General features: G+C 38.5%; 1 protein-coding gene across 3 annotated transcripts in view; it reads left to right on the forward strand.

Moving 5' to 3' along the window:
* Window positions 1-17,053, forward strand: part of CRY1 (cryptochrome circadian regulator 1) — a 40,391-nt gene that overhangs the window by 11,240 nt on the left and 12,098 nt on the right. For all 3 annotated transcript variants that reach the window (XM_062011755.1, XM_062011763.1, XM_062011745.1), the window contains exons 2-3: window positions 10,661-10,769; window positions 15,643-15,785. In XM_062011755.1, the coding sequence (XP_061867739.1) occupies window positions 10,661-10,769; window positions 15,643-15,785 (252 nt within the window). The remainder of the gene's footprint in view (window positions 1-10,660; window positions 10,770-15,642; window positions 15,786-17,053) is intronic.

Here is a 17,053-nt window from a genome sequence, read left to right on the forward strand (position 1 = left end):
ATATTAGACATACGGGGATTAATGCAAAAAGGGCTTGTTTTTCTTCAGTTTGACCTCTAGTGGGGAACATTTCTTCTCTCTTGAAGGTTCTGTGCAGCAATACTTATCAATGCTGATTAAGTTTCCAGAGTTGAGCACCACTTACAAATGCTCTCCTGTTGTTTTTGTTTGTAGAAATAACTTTGGAGTTAGGAAAAAAAAAATAAAAAAAGAAGTCTTTCTTAGGAGTATCTGTTTAACTAAGTGTATCCATCTTCTGGAAAGTGGGCTTGTTGCCCCTCCTTTTTCTTTCCTTTTTGTTTTTCCTCTTCAAATTGGCAGGAGTCCTGTCTGCATCTTCTGTGTTTCTATTAATTCTGTTCCTGGCACAAGCAAACTCGAAAAAAAATAAACTGATCCTGTGTGGGATGATGTTTTCCAGTTGTCTACCTTTATTCTTTCAACAGTGAAAGTAATAATAATAAAAAAATCTGTGACTGATGTTCAGGAGGAGAATTTTACTAATTCACTCCAGTCTTCTGAAAGGAACGTGTATACAGGGAAAAGGACGAAAGTACAAGAGTGCAGTTGTTCTAATAGAGATTTCATTCTTTTGTAAAATAATTCTTTATCTAAAGTATATAACTTCTGCAAAGATGATTAAATATCACTTTTTACTTATCAGAATGTTCCACTTAACTGTACTACATAAGTTTTCAAGACTAATTTAGTTACTTCAAATGAGATGCTGTCTGTTGGTCCTTACTTTCAGTATTGCAGTGAATTGCTGTGGTTGTGACAAATGAAGATGGCATATTTATCTAGAGGTTTTGGGGATTTTTTTCATCTACTATGTCTTAAGCAATATGTCAGTTTTGTTTACCGGGGTTTGTATTACTGTGCTCCGTGCATCTTTTTCATCAGCTCTAGATTTTGAGATGGAAGACCTCTTCAGCATGAAGTGAACCATTGCTTCCACTAGTCTGTTCATACACAAGGGAAGTTTTGGACGAAGGGGAATGTTTCTGGATTTATGCAGTTTAACAAACAAAGCTGTGTTTCAGTTATTGGAGAGTTTAGAATGGTGAGGGTTTTTTTTTTTAGTATACATTCTTTCTGTGTTGTTGTTACTCAAAAACCTGAACACGTTTTGTTCATGTTTGCTTTGTATTCAGGTGTAAATGACTAATTCCAATGTTGAAATACTAGTTCAGAAAATTTTGTCCCTTTTGATTCATAGGAGTAGCAATGGGAAGTTGAGATAATGCTGAATATCTGACCACCATTAAGGCAAGCACCACAGAGATGAAATCCAGGCAGTTTTAGTTAAAATTTTCAGGAATAGAATCATAGAATGGTAGAGTCAGAAGGGACCTTTAGAGATCATCTAGTCCAACTCCCCTGCAGAAGCAGGTCCACCTTGATCAGATTGTGTGGGAACAGTCCAGGTGAGTCTTGACCTCCAAGGAAGGAGACTCCACAACCCCTCTGGGCAGCCTGTGCCAGGGCTCCATCACCCTCACAGTGAAATAGTTTTTTCTTATATTAAAGTGGAACTTTTTATGTTCCAACTTCATCCCATTACCCCTTGTCCTGTTGCTAACTACAATAGAAAAAAAGGCTATCCCAACCTCCTGCCACCCACCCTTTAGATACTTGTAAATGTTAATGAGATTTCCCCCTCAGTCTCCTCTTTTCTAAACAGCCCCAGTTCCTGCAGCCTTCTCTCATAAGGAAGATACTTCAGTCCCCTGATCATCTTGGTGACCCTGTGCTGGACTCTTTCCTGAAGTTCTCTGTCGCTCTTGAGCTGGGGAGCTCAGAACTGAACACAGGATTCCAGATGAGGCCTCACCAGGGCAGAGTAGAGGGGGAGAAGAACCAACCTTGACTTGCGTCAGGTTTTTTTTTTCTGTTTTCCAAACTTTGTGCCGATTTCTGTACTTGCTACTGGATTTCAGCTGTATCCTTAATTACCTTCTATTGGTTTAATAGATTTTTCAGATATGGCAAGCCAGAGATGATGGAATTCTACCTTAAGGACTTGCAATTTATACAGTGTAGTTGAGAAAATATATTCATTTTACATAGTGTTCAGTTTCTGAGAAACTTAAAACTCTGCAAAATCATATTAGCAGTAATTATAGCCTTTAAAAGGTCACTTTAAGGAAAGTAAAAGGATTTAGGGTTTGCTTAAAGTAAATGAGAGGCAGATTAAAATTTGCCCTTCAGAATCAGATTGCAAGACTGCATCTTGTTATAGTGCTGTTATCACACTTGCTCTTTTGAAATGAGCTATAGCTGTTACTTTCTCATGGCTGGCTTAGATTGCCAAAAATAATGTGGCTGAACTATTTTATAAAGCTGGCCAGCTCTGCTTTAATTACATCAAGCGTTATGAGCTGCTCATTTAAATAAGAGAACTTGAGTATGTGAGAATAAAGAATTTAAATTTATTTAGATATGAGCATGTCTGTACTCTCAAGTAACTTTTCTTGGTAATTTGCTTCTAGATCCTATTGCCCCAGCTGTCCGCAGTGCAATTACATTTTATTTGCTCTTGGGTTTTCCTTTATGGATCCAACTAGTTTCTCTGTGGAAAGAGCAGGCATAAGGATTTAGTCAAATAAAATAATGTCTTTGATTTATTTGATTGGACGTAGAGCATTAGAGAAAATAAGCACAGAATATATACATGAAAGAATGGAAGACACTGAGAGAGAGAGTTTTTTAGGAAGCTTAGGACACTTTTAGTCTGCTATCACCAGAAGGCTGACCTTTGTAACGACATAGCAATTTCATATGTTTGTTGCTAGTTACATGGGAATATTTTAAATGAATAATAGGTGCTTGTTGAATGTGAAGTTCAGATCCAGTCATTACAGAAGGTAAATGCACTATTTGCTGTGATGTATGGCTTGCAAAATAGGCACCAAATACAGATTGCTGTTTGTGAGATTATGAACCTCTTTTGAATAGGACAAAAATTCTGTGTGTTTCCTTCCTTTGGAGAATGCTAACCTTCAAAAGAGTAGTTCAATTGGAAAGAAATTAATGAGGAATTGTGTGTAAGGAAATGGTAGCTTTGTGTCCAATGTAAGGTAGGTTATATTAAAATGATTCTTCTGCTCTTGAGAGCAGTCTTGCTTGCTCTAGTTGGTATTCTAGTCTCACTCCATCTGTGGGATGGTCTGCTTAGCTTCAAAGAAGATGCATCTAAAAGGACTCAGCTCACAAAGATTAAATTTTAAACATTTATTTCTCAATTATTATTTGAAGCCTTTTCATCCTTTTTTCAAATAGTTGAGTTTGCTGTAAAAGAAATGCTTAAAAAACAATTATGAATGTTTCAGCTGTAGATGGGCTGGGGTGTATCTTGCATTCTTTTTCCATCAGCTCTGCTTTGGCTTTAAGAATATAACAATAGTAAATGTTAGAGGAAGAAAGCCAAGCGTGACGCAGGTTGTGGTCTCTGTTTAGTTCTGGTTTTGCATGTGGATCAGCTCTTACTAAGTTATGAAAGATGCTGAAGTCCTGAATTGCACTTTAAAGGAGCTGTTTTTTTCTCCACTGCCTGTAGAGCAGCCCTGCAGGAGATTAGTTAGCTCCCACTGCCACTTCACTTAAGTATCTGGAGTTGAATAACATGAAGTTTTTCCTGCTCTGGTGTATAAGCTTAAGGAATAATATCTCCATGAAATGTATTATTGTATACCTTTTAAGGATGTGGAAGTCCTCTGTGGTATTTGCTGAAACAATATAATATAATGAGGCATGCCTCTGTGACCTTGATTTGGTAATAGGAAAATATTGCTATGGCTTGCTGCCAAAAGATGTGGTGGAGTGTACATAACACTTAAATCCTGTCTGAGCTTAATCTTCTTATAGTTTCATAAGAATATACTGCTCTCACTAAGACACATTGGTTGGTAGCAATCAAACAGGAAAAATATGCTGATAAAATTATATATTTATTTAAAAGTACATCAGATTTGAGGTACTTCAGTGTCTTATATGCTGTTTTGATATTACATGGATTCCACCTTATGATTCCTCTAGAAACTAGTATGGGGAATAGAGGACTTTCATGGTGACCTAACCAAATATATGACAAAGTAGCAGGTATGCGTAAAGGAAATGTGCATTCTCTCACTCTTCCTGTGAAGAGAAAAAATGTTGCGTAATTTATTAATACAACAAGGATCTAATGCAGTAAACTACACTCAAATAAAAAAAAGTGCTTAATGCTGTACAGTATGTAATAGTCTTTCTTTATATTGAATCCAGCTCTACTAAACTCTGAAAGATGAATATCTTGATAGTAACGTTGGAAAAAAAATTGAATGGGGAGAAGAAAACTAGCAGGCCACTTAAGATAATTCTGATAGATTAAGTCTACATGACAATCAAGTATCCTAATGACATGAGTCTCTTGTTAAGTAGTGCATTTCTTTCATTGGAGAGATGTTAATGCTTTGGCCTGAGCACTAGTGAGTAGGTAGAAGTTATTTTAAAATATTGGTTAAACAGAAGTTTGGGTGTATTTCTGGAAGAGGACTAGTCAGAGGCAAAAAATGTTAATTAAACTTAGGAATGAAACATGTTTAGCATTATTCTTTTTCACTAAAATTTTGAAACTTCTTCCTGAGTCTGAGGAAGCCTGACTAGATTTCTTTCTTTGGTGTGGTACTGGCTGTGCAATATAATGCTCCTGCGTTGCCTGATGGTTATGTTCAGAATCTGGATCAATTCAGAAAAACACCTGGAACTGAAGTTTCATGATTGATGATGGCTTGGCACCAGTGTTTTCAGATGTGAATGACACCTGAAAAAGAAATCATTGCATTTTTAAGTCCCCTCAATTCCCAGCAACAGTCTTCATACTGGCAAGGATGGTTCTGCGTAATTACGGTTTCTGGGCATATATTACTTCTAAAAGTAACCCAAAACAAGACTTAATGGTAGCCTTAAATGGTATATCTGTATCCTTTTTTGCAAGTCTTCTCCTAAGTAAGAAAGCTGCCTTATTTTAAAGATTGCACCTGACTTCTTCCCTGGAGAAAGTCTTAGACATGTTAGTCGTGCAGAGCCAGGAAGGCTACATGATGTAGTGCTTAGTTTTGTTTGTTTTGTTAATGGTTAACTGTCTTACCTATTAGTTATTTAACTTTTTGAACTTCTGCCTTGATGGTATCAGTGTATTTCCATTGGATGGTAGCTAAAATTATGATCTGTATTATGCAAACCGGTTTCTGGCAGTCACTCTTCAGATGCAAGTAGGCAGAATATTTTGATATTTAGATATTGGATATATTACATAATATTTTATTATTTTAGTTTTTGTCTTGGACCACAAGCAGAATTTGCGCAATTTGCAACAGGGAAGATTGTGGAGTTTCTTGAATTAAACAGCTACATTATAATGTGCACGTCTTTTAAAGAATGTGGTCTTCAGAAGCTCTCAGAAAAATTCTAAGTATCATAATTAGATGACCCCTAGGGAAAACATGTGTAACGCCTTCTAAGAGTGTTGCTTAAAGACCAGTCTACTTTGCATCAGCATCTTCCCTGTATTACAGTAAGTCAGTGTTTTCTGCCTCTGTCCATCACCTCAGTCATTCACAAGGTTTGCTACTGTGAAGTTACTGGTGAAATTTTCCCTCTTCTGGTTTGTCCAAGAGAAGTTGAAGATGAGATGCAGAAACCTGGGGTCATGCTCTAGTCTGAAAAATATCTGTGCATCCTTTTTGTGTTGTTTTAGTGAAGTCATATCATGTAGTGTTTGGAATCATAGAATGGTAGGGTTGGAAGGGACCTTTAGAGATCAGCTAGTCCAACCTCCCTGCAGAGGCAGGTCAAGCTAGATGAGGTCGCATAGGAACATGTCCAGGAAGGTCTTGAAGACCTCCAAGGAAGGAAACTCCACAACCCCTCTGGGCAGCCTGTGCCAGGGCTCCGTCACCCTCACAGTAAAATGTTTTTTTCTTATATTTAAATGGAACTTTTTGTGTTCCAGGTTCATCCCATTACTCCTTGTCCTGTTGCTAGATACTATAGAAAAAAGGGATGTCCCAACCTCCTGACACCCGCCATTTAGATATTTGTAAATATTAATAAGATCCCCCCTCAGTCTCCTCTTTTCTAAACTAAACAGCAGGATGTTCCAGTCCTCTAAATCATCTTGGTGACCCTGCGCTGGACTCTCTCCAGAAGTTCTCTGTCCCGCCTTTTATATTCATTATAAGTGATAAATGAGTGCTTTCCCCATTGACTGTTGGGTTGAGAGGAAAAGGTTTGTTTAGATTGTGTACTTGCAAACATGAGCTGTTACCATAGGGGGAGATTTAAATAGGTCCTGATTGCCACACACTTCAGGGTAAAGTATAATAGTGTTCAAGCCTAGTAGCAATTACTTATTAGCTACTATGGAGAAACTTTGCCTCAAGAGCTCATATATACTGAAATTACTTTTATGAGATGGAGGTTTCATACTTGGTTTCATATCACAGAGTAATTTACCATTCATTTTCATTTGTATTATATTTTGAAAGGAACGTGTTTGTGAACTTTTTGGTGTATCCCTTCAGAGAGAAAGCTCAAATAATTTTACTTTGACTGTGCTAGAATGCTGCTCTTAATTGGATTTAAATAATGTCTGCACTGAGAAAACCACCTGTATGTTCTTGTGCACTTGCATGACATTAGAGCGTTTCAAAACTATTTTCACATACAAACAAGCATTACCAGTCAAAATGATACCTTGGAACGTTAAAATCTCTTCTCTTCTGTATTGCATAATAATTCACTGTGACAGTATGTTGAATGACAAGAATTACTATTTTATTATTTTTCTATTGGTATCCTTAATGTGTGTGGGTGTGCATGTTGTGGATGTGTTATTACACCTCCCTGACATACGTATGTGTGTTATAGATGAAATGTTAATTTGCTAGGACAGGAGATAAATGCAATTCATTACAATGCCATGCCAAAATCTGAGAAAGTGCAGGAGTTAGACAGCTGTACTTAAAACATTTCCTCTCACTTCAGCCTATTCACTCAGACATCTGCTAAGACCTTAGATGAATGCTAAAGTTCTGAAAGGTAGAGTTTTCTTTCCTTAAATTTAGTGTAATTTATATCTAGATATACTTAAAACTAGATGATAATTAACGTGCATTTAACTACAGTAAAGATACTGTGCTGCTTTTGCAGCTTTTTTTAAAAGTACTCATGGGGAAGAGGAAGTAAAAACTTTGGTTATGACAAGTACTTGATTCAACTCTTAACTTTCTTGGAAGGGATTGTATCTAAAAGCAGTGATTTAAGAAGGTTGATTTTTAACTGAGCAAGGTTTATTGCAGGAGTACTTGGACTAGATGGCCTTTAAAAGTCCCTTCCAAGCCAAACTATTCTGTGATTCTATAAATCTATGTAAAGGCTTTTGTGTTTAGGCAATTTTTGTTAACACTTTAATGAGAAAATGCCTCTAGATGTGACATTGCATAAATATGGTTGGTGAAAACAAAATAGGAGATTAATTATTTGCAGAACGTTTTGTTAAAATACATTTGGTCCAAGTGAAAGATTCAAATATGCTTAATAAAGTGCATACTTACTCTGAGTAACCACTTAGTAAACTGAATCTGTGTTCTGAAAGACAAAAGCAGTATTCTTTTGCACTGCTGTTGCTATACATATCATAAGGTGGCTAGGGTTTAATTTAGTCTATTATTTTTGAACAATGTGCTTTCAGCAAGTCTTGCAACACAAACTGTGGTTTGTCTAGTTTTAATTTGTCTGGTTTTGGTTAGGTAAGGGGAGTGTGTGTGTGTCCTTGGGCTATTCTCCTGCTCCCTTCCTGCATATATTTAACAGTTTGAGTCTACACCGTTATGTTTGTTCAAGATATGAAATAGTTTTATGGAGATTGAAATGCTGGAGTGTGGTAAGAGATAGCTAAGAGAGATAAGAGAGGGGATTTGAGGAACAAACAAAATAAAGATTAAGAAGTATTAAGGACAAGTTTCGGGATCTTGGATGTGAATTGGAGACTGGGTCAGTGTATGTAATCTTCTTGAATAGGATTTTGTGCCAAGTTCAGACTGGAAGTTGTATGTTGTGGTCAGGTAGGAAGAAAAGAGTTTGAGAAAATAGAGGTAACTGAGGTGCAAATAGGGAAAAACCTAACAGTTTTCTGACAGATGGGGTTTTTTTTCTTTGTTTGACTGTTATGAGCATATTACATCACCAGCTTCTCTTCCTACCCTTTCCCTATATTCTGTGATAACTTAAAAAACAGAATGAGAAAACCAATACCACAACAAAACCCCATCAAATCAAACAAAGAAAAAAAGAAAACCAACCCAAACCTCTCCTGGACTGTTCCAAAAGTATCCAAGACAATTGCAATTTGTCTTCATTATGATTTGTACGGTATATATGGATGCAGATGCTCCTTGAAAGCAAGTTTCACATGGATAAGATTATGTATTAGATCTGTCATTAAGACTGATTATTAGACCTGGGAACATGGGGCCCAAATTCAACCTGATAAAAGCATATGGACTCCCATCTGATTCTTAAAATGACTTCTGTGTGGTTTCTAGCTACATGAATATACAGAAGTTTCTTTTACATTTATACCTTCACGATCTCCCTGCCTCAGTGTTTATTCAAAACAAGGTTTAGCAAAGTGAGAGAAGTAGGCATTTTTGGTTTGTTGCACTCATAAAATCTATGAGCATAGTTATCAGCCAAGAAGCTGTTGTATTCTTGTACAGCGTTAGCTTCTTGGACTTGCCTGCTGTTACCTTTTCAGGCCAAGTGAGCTATGCGTTTTAGGTATTTAATAGTAGCTAGGAGGGTTTCCTCACAGCCTTCTATATATTATTTTGGGTTTGTTTTTTTTTTCTTTTTTCCAAATAAAGCTGTAGGCAATGTCTGTTAGGGAGGCATCACTTATATATTGCTAAGTGTCCAGAAAATATAAACAGTTGTAGATTTACAACAGGCATGTATGCTATATCGCTCCTAGAAGATGTAACATTTTCATTGTAACTAGATATTTCTTAAGATTCTTTCTTAAAAGCCTGTGTGTTTTTATGAACTTGTGATTTTAGTAAACTTGGTTGCTCGGTTCCTTTGTAGTGCTGGGGACACATGCAGTGGTGCAGTGTGCCGTGTCCTGGTAGCTCCACACCCTTTCACCAGGCTGTGGGCCCAGTGCAATGCTTTCCCCTACGTTGATCTTATTCTCCTGGCCTTGCATCTGCACATAGCGTCACTACAGCAAGCTCTCTTGGTACTAATGACCTACAGTGTCAGAATCTTCTCTTCTTTGCTCCCTTTGGGTGTAGCTTTTGATTTATGGCAGGCGATTCAATAATGTGTACACAGGGGTTAATAACTGTCAGGCTCTGACTCAGCAGCTGCACTGATCAGCACGCACTTTAGTAAATGCCAACAACATTGAAAGTAAGAGCAGCTGACAGGGTTTGAGCAGCTCCTGGTGAACACTGTATTGTTACTATGAGGTAAAATACTGTGGAGAAACTACTTGTTACACTGGAGAGGAGTGCAGGGGAAGGACATGCATCTAGGGATCACCAACATCTCTCTCTGGCTGACTGCAAGGAGTAGTTTTCATTTTTCCTCTTGCAGAATCAGAATAAATTTAGTTAGAAGAGACTTCTAAGATTGAGTCTAACCACTAACCTAACACTGCCAAGCCCACTGTTAAACTGTGTTCCTAATTGCCTCATTTAAAAGTTTTATAAACATCTTCAAGGATGGAGACTCCACCTCCCTGGTTAGCCTGTGCCAATGTCTAAAAACCCTTTCAGGGAAGAAGTTTTCACTAATATCCAATCTAAACCTTCTCTGGTGCAACTTGAGGCCATTGACTCTTCTCCTATCACTTGTCACTTGGAAGAACAGACTGACCCCCACCTCACCACAAACTTCATTCAGGTAGTTGTAGAGAGTGATAAGAACTCCTCTAAGCCTCCTTACTTTGAGAATTTACTTCAGAGTCCTGAGTATCTCCTCTTTTTTTTTTCTTTCTTTTTAAATTTTTTTTTAATATCTCCCCCCAAACAACTTTCACCTTTGGAGTTATTTTTAGTTGCCATACCCACTAATAAATCTGAGATGTGAACCTGTCTCAACATCTTTTGTGCAACTACCTGTTGCTCTTGAAGACTTTCAGCATTGCGCAGCCTCTTTTTTTTTTCCTTTTCCTTGTTTGCTGATTTGCTGCTCATTAAATAATTAAGGTGAAGTTACAGCCAAGAAGCATGAAACTGTTGCATAGCGACCTATTTTAGAAATGAAGGCCAAAGGCATGGTTAGGAGCATGTAGTCCTCTCGTGAGCTGTTTTTAGTAACAGTTTAGACTGCTGTGTTGTAAGAAGGACTTGGATCAAGTTTATTATCAGTATGCCAACAGCTGATTGTCTGTTGGGTTTTTTTTTCTGTGGTGTGCTTTTTTCTTTAGAGTGACCAACTACTGAAAGCTAAGTGCAATTGGCATATGAATATCCATACCTCACCAAAATATGCACCAAATACAGAAGCTCTGATAGTCTTTCGTGTATTGTTCTCCTTTGTTCCCGTTTTCTGTTGTAAAATTCTCTTGTTTTGCCTGACAAAATAAACGTTTCTTTGCATTTCCTTGCAGGTTCCTGCTTCAGTGTCTCGAAGACCTTGATGCCAATTTACGGAAACTGAATTCACGTTTGTTTGTCATTCGTGGACAGCCAGCAGATGTTTTCCCCAGACTTTTTAAGGTAAATGCCGTCTTGCAGTTATTGTTTCTATGCATACATGTGACTGGCAAGCTGATTTAAACTAAGAGTATTTCTTGTACTATATACTTCAGTGCAAGCTGTTAACCATGCAGGCGCTTAACTATCCTTGCAGTTTCTCTTCAGGGTTATTTTTGTTAGATTTGGGATTTTCCCCTGTAATGTGCATCTTGGCGACTTAACTGAGTCACTCTTCGACTTCACAGATTTTGTTTTCCTTTTTTTTTTCAGAAACTGAATAAATTTCTAATGATTTGCTAAGTGTAGATACTATACATTACTAAACTTTCCAGACTCCCTTTGAGATACCAAAATGTAATTCTGTGCACGCGAATCCAGGTTCAAAGCCTGACCGGTAAAAGCAGTGTTTTTAGGCCATATATCTGCTACAGTTGCTTTTTGGTCATTAAAAGTGATTGAATAAGCTTTAAGTAGGCTTGGTAGAAACATAGTGCAGCCATGAAGCAGTTTCTAGTCAAAGGACTTAAAGATTTATTTTTTTAATTTTTTTTTTTTTTAGTTAGAGGGTCATATTAATGGGCAAATTAAAGCTGTGAGGTATTGTTACTGATAATATTGATATAACAGAGAGGACTGGCTGATTCCCCAGAAAGCTGTGCTGCCATTCAGTAGGATCTCAACCTCCTTGAGAGTAGGCAGAGAGGAACCTCATGAGGTTCAACAAAGATAAGCGCAGAGTCCTGCATCTGGGAAGGAACAACACCACACACCAGTACAGGCTGGGGGTCGAACTGCTGAAGAGCAGCTCTGCAGAGAGAGACCTGAGAGTCCTGGTTGATAATAAACTAACCATGAGCCAGCAATGTGCCCTCATGGCCAAGAAGGCCAATGGCATCCTGGGATGCGTCAAGAAGAGTCTAGCCAGCAGGTCAAGGGAGGTTCTTCTCCCCCTCTACTCTGTCTTGGTGAGGCCTCATCTGGAGTCCTGTGTCCACTCCTAGGCTGCCCAGCTCAAGAGGGACAGGGAAGTGCTGGAGAGAGTCCAGCACAGGGCCACTAAGATGGTGAGGGGACTGGAGCATCTTCCTTATGAGCAAAGACTGCGGGAACTGTGGCTGTTTAACGTGGAGGAGACTCAGGGGTGATCTCATACTTACAAGTATTTGCAAAAATGCACTTCAAGAGGATGGGATATCACTTTTTTTTCTGTAGTGTCCAGTGACAGGATGAAGAGTAATGGACATAATCTGGAACACAAAGTTCCATTTAAACTTAAGGAAAAACTACTTAACTGTTGAGGTGAGGGGGTTCTGGCACAGGCTGCCCAGGGAGGGTGTGGAAACTCCTTCTCTGGAGGCTTTCAAAACCACCCTGGACGCATTCCTGTGTGACCTGATTGAAGTGAACCTGCTTTAGCAGAGGGTTGGTCTTAGTTAATCTTTAGAGGTCCCTCCAACTTCTATAATTCTAGGATTAATTAGTCTTCCATGGATAGTAGTGTTTAAAGTAACAACAGAATAATAGGATAATAAAAATGAACACTTTGCACATTGATTCAAAAGTTTTTGTGGAATGACTGGTTTGAGGTGACTGAGATGAGCAAGACTGTGAGGATAAAAATAAATATCTGGCTTCCAAAAGAGGTTGTGTTCAAGACTTTGATTCCCAAGTCTTCAGTATCAAGCTGAAAACTCAATCAAACTTCTATCTTCTCATGTTTTAATTGTGAAATATTAACTGGCTGTTACTTTGACTGGACTTTTCTTGATTTTCCCCTCAGTGAAGAATTCCTTGTACATGTACTGTGGCATTAATTGCTGTTTGCAGCTTCCCTCAGATATTCAAGCTTATTGTATGTGTCTGCCAAATTTGATTTGATTGCTTTTAAAAAGGGGCAAAGATCTTACTGTTGTGTGTGTTGCCTTCTGGACTTCAGTGACTTGTCCTGAGTTTTATTAAATACTTTAATGGCCACTTTATCAGCATCTGTGTCAGATCTTGCTACTAGACTAATTCTTTTTCTATGTCCAACAGCATTGGAGTACCATGTTTTCAGAGTATTAATTAGTGCTAAAAAGTTAATGACAGTAACTTGTCAGATAGATAGTGTACAGAAATCAAAAAAGAACATTCACTGAGAAAAGAACATATCCTCTGGTTCATAAAGTTACCAAAAAGTGTCTTGATAAGTGTTTACTTCAGGACATCTTTTCTCCGCAAACAAATAAAAAGCATTGTTGAAGCTTATTGAGGACTTCTTCAACTTGGACTGAAGAAGTCCTGAAACGTACATCTATCTCATGTCAATAATCTCATGGTCTCTTTTGCTTGAGTAGTAGATGTATGTCAGGCATGTCCAGTGCAGTAGAGGGCATATAATGCTGAGCAAAGTTTTTTAGGTCATTCTCATTAAGTGTCTCAAAAGTGAGCAATGATCCTGATCCTGAAGAACACTTTTTTTTTTTTTTTGGCTGGGAGATAACTAAGTAAAAAATGGGAGGAGTTAGGGTTCCATGGAAATTTCACTATCACAGATGCCAGCATCTGTGGATTTCCTGGGGATAAATGTTGATAAGTGTTTCACAGCTGTTTCTTATTTGGATTCTCTCTTTCACAGACTGAAGGGTAGTTTCTTGCAAAAGGACCTTTTAGACTGTTTCATTTATGTGTGTGTGTGTATATATATGACTGTTTACTTTCCTCTTTCCAGTCTTTTGGAGCAGCTTAAGACACTGAATTCAGTACCACATGCTTTCAATGGTACTAGCTAACAGTGATCCAGATAGCAGCAGTAGGCTGTTGTTCTCTAGGCTAGTGCATAGTAGTGCATAAAGACAGTATTTTTACAACTGGACTTTGGAGGTCTTTGCAAAATTATTTTTAGATTTTTTTGTTTGGATGGGTTTTTTTTGGACGTTTTTTTGTTTGGACGGAATTTAAGTGAGTCAGAGTGGTGGTTCCATCTGACTGCAAACGTGCAACTTCCACTAGTATCAGGCACTCACTTGGCACCTGTTGGTTTACTTGAACCACTCACGGTTTGGTTGGGTTTTGTCTCATTCCCTTAAACGTCCCTTCTGCTCAGTTTTCCAGCTCCTTGGGACTGGATAAGGAAAATAGAACTGGAACAATCTCTTTAATTCTTTAAATGTATCAGTAGAAAACTCATGAGTTGATTTAAAGGCGGTTTAATAGGTAAAGGAAAAGCCATGAGCACAAGCAAAGCAAGGAATTAATTCCCCACTTCCTATGGGTAGGCAGGTGTTCAGCTGTCTCCAGGAAGCAGGACCCCATCACATGTAGTGGCTGCTTGGGAAGACAAAAGCCAACTCTCCAAATATCCCTCCTTTCCGTCTCCTTCACCCAGCTTTACATGCTCAGCATGATGCCATATAGTCTGGGGTATCCCTCTGGTCAGTTGGGATCAGCTGTCCTAGCTGTGTCCTCTCCAAACTTCTTGTGCACCCCCAGCCTGCTCGTGGGCAGAGAGAGGCAGAAAAAGTGTGTAAGCCCTGGACAGCAGTAACTAAAAGGTCCCTGTGTTATCAACACTGTTTCAAGAACGTAGGCCCGTAGTAGCTATTGTGAAGATAATGAACTACTCCAGCCAAAATCAGATGTGATCTGGGTATACTTGCGTCATGCAGCACTTGTCTCAGAGTTCCTTGGCTCCCTTGGGGACACGGCTCTGGCTCTTGGGTGCATTTTTATGGTTTTCTTTGCAGTATGCCAGAGGCAAAAAACGTTTTAGAAAAATATCTTCTGTGACTTGTCAGACTGGTTTTACATTATGAGATGGGAAATAAATGTTGTGTGAGGGTGTAGGAAGTTGCTTGAGGATTCAGGGCCTGCTGGGTCAGTCTTGGGAGACTTGACATGAAAAGAGCTAAGTCTTCTTTCAAAGAGCAAAGACTCCTTAGAATTACTTGTCCTCAGGGCTGTACCTGGGCTTTATCTAGGAGAGAGCTAGAGTTAGGAAGTGAAACAGCACCTTATGCGAACAGCAAAGAGTGCCCTTTGCCTCTTTGGTGTAAATCCAGTTCTCAGAAATAGTCAGGCTGACACATATAAATCAACTGGTAATGATTCTGAGATATTAGAAAGGTATTTATCTGAGTTTGATTGTCAGGATGGGTTTCTGGACCCTTCTGTGCTTACTTCACCTTTCCAGTTTCCTACTGTTGCAGAAGCCTTAGCTATTTGCTGATTTTTCACTGCTTTTCCCTCACCTGTTCCCCTTGGGAGCAGTATCTGTGACATAAAGGGTATTAGATTTGAAGGCATTCTCTTTTTAGAGAGATTTTTTTTTACCAATTCCTTCTCCCCCCCCCCCCCCCCCCCCCCCCAAATTGAGAATTTTAAGATTGTCCATTCTGGTGGATGAGAGAGAGGGGTTTGGAATAGGGAAGGAAATATGTAGTGGGTCGGAAGGAGGTATATTTCCCCAGCCCTGAAACTTCAGTTCTGCTGTTAAAAGTTGACAGACGTACCTGAAAAGCTTTTCTACAGAGCAAGATACTGCTGCTGATGAACGTGCAGAAGACAGCTTCTGTCATCTTTCCTTTCTGTTTTGTCTCTTAAAGTATGTGAATCCTTATGTTAGAGATGAGTTCTAAAATTTTGCACAGAAGTTGACCCATTACTGTGTGCACCCACAGTAAAGAGCAAGATACACTTTTTTAAAGTGCTTAATCCCTACTTAGATGCCAAAATGTTGAACTGTATTTTTGTGAGTTGGGATGTCTGAACGTATTGTAGGCCTTTGTGTATTTCTGACTATCCCCAGGTACTAGCTGGTGTTGCGTCTTGTCCCTGTCCTTCCTCTTCTCCTTTCACTCATTCTCCATTAAGCTCATGAGTTCTTGAACGACTGTATTTCTGTTTTATGTTGCAGGAGTGGAATATTGCAAAGCTTTCTATTGAATATGATTCTGAACCATTTGGGAAGGAAAGAGATGCAGCAATTAAAAAGCTGGCTAGTGAAGCTGGAGTGGAGGTTATTGTTCGCATTTCCCATACATTATACGACCTAGACAAGTAAGTTACCATTACCTCTGATTTTGAGAAGAGTATGAATTTTATGTAGTATTTGGTTAGATATAATGTGCTACTTTCTATGCAGAGCACTTTAGGGTTAGGAAGGCTGCAAATTTATGTTTCTGTCACTCCATTCAAATTTTACTTCATATTGAGTAGAGCTTTGCAACTCCAGGAAATGATACGTAACTATCTGAAGTACAGTTGCAATTCGGGGTTCTTTTGAAAAGAACGGTCATGTTAATTATCTGTCTTTTATAATGAGGTTACTCCAACATGCGTGTAACTTCTCTCAAATAAGATCTGTCACTGCTCAGTTGTTTTGTTTGATTTGGTCCTTATTTCACTTGCCATACACCAAGTTAGCACAAAGTCCTTTACTTTTCAAGAAGTCTTTCCTATCAGTTATATATCCAGTAAGTAATTTGGGATTGTTTGATATCCCTGTGTTGCCTTACTTAATGTCTTGTCTATTTTTTCCCACTGATCTATTTAAACGGATTAATATAAGCTCCCTATTATAGAAACGTAATCCACAAACTCTTTGAAAGTATGACTTGGCCTCTCTTAATATTGACTAATTTCTTTCTATAACTTTGTAAATTATTTCTTTGAAGCTTTCCTGTTTGAAGATTTTTAGATACATTTTGCATTGTTGCCTTACATATGGAAACTGTGTTTTTTCCAGTGGTCATCGTGTATAAACTATGCATTCATTTTTCTCCGAAGTAAGACAATTGTAGTGTTAACTTCTGTTATCAATACCAGAATAGGGGAGAAAAAAAATACAAATTAGCCTAATCTTGTAGGTGACTTGGATGTATCTTTATGTAGCTATTATTGATGTCCAATGGATAGGACAAGGGGCAACAGGTACAAGCTGGAGCATAAGAGGTTCCAAAGAAAGATAAGGAGAAACTTCTTCACTGTGAGGGTGACGGAGCATTGGAACAGGCTGCCCAGATGGGTTGTTGAGTCTCCTTCTCTGGAGACATTCAAAACCCACCTGGACAAGTTCCTGTGTGACCCAGTCTATAGGTGGTCCTGCTTTGGCAGGGGAGTTGGACTAGGTGATCTTTCAAGGTCCCTTCCAGCCCTTAAGATTCTGTGATCAGAATTTCTGTTTGCCTTGTGCTGCCTGTATTCATTATTTGTCATTCCTGAGGAACTTTCCTCAGCTCAGGAATGAAGAAGAAGGTGACTTGGTTATAAATACGTCTTTTTAGTGAGGAATGAAAAATGGTAAAATTATAGTTTAAAACATCTGG

The sequence above is a fragment of the Colius striatus genome, chromosome 1 (assembly GCF_028858725.1).
Source record: "Colius striatus isolate bColStr4 chromosome 1, bColStr4.1.hap1, whole genome shotgun sequence".
Taxonomy (NCBI): Eukaryota; Metazoa; Chordata; class Aves; order Coliiformes; family Coliidae; genus Colius; species Colius striatus.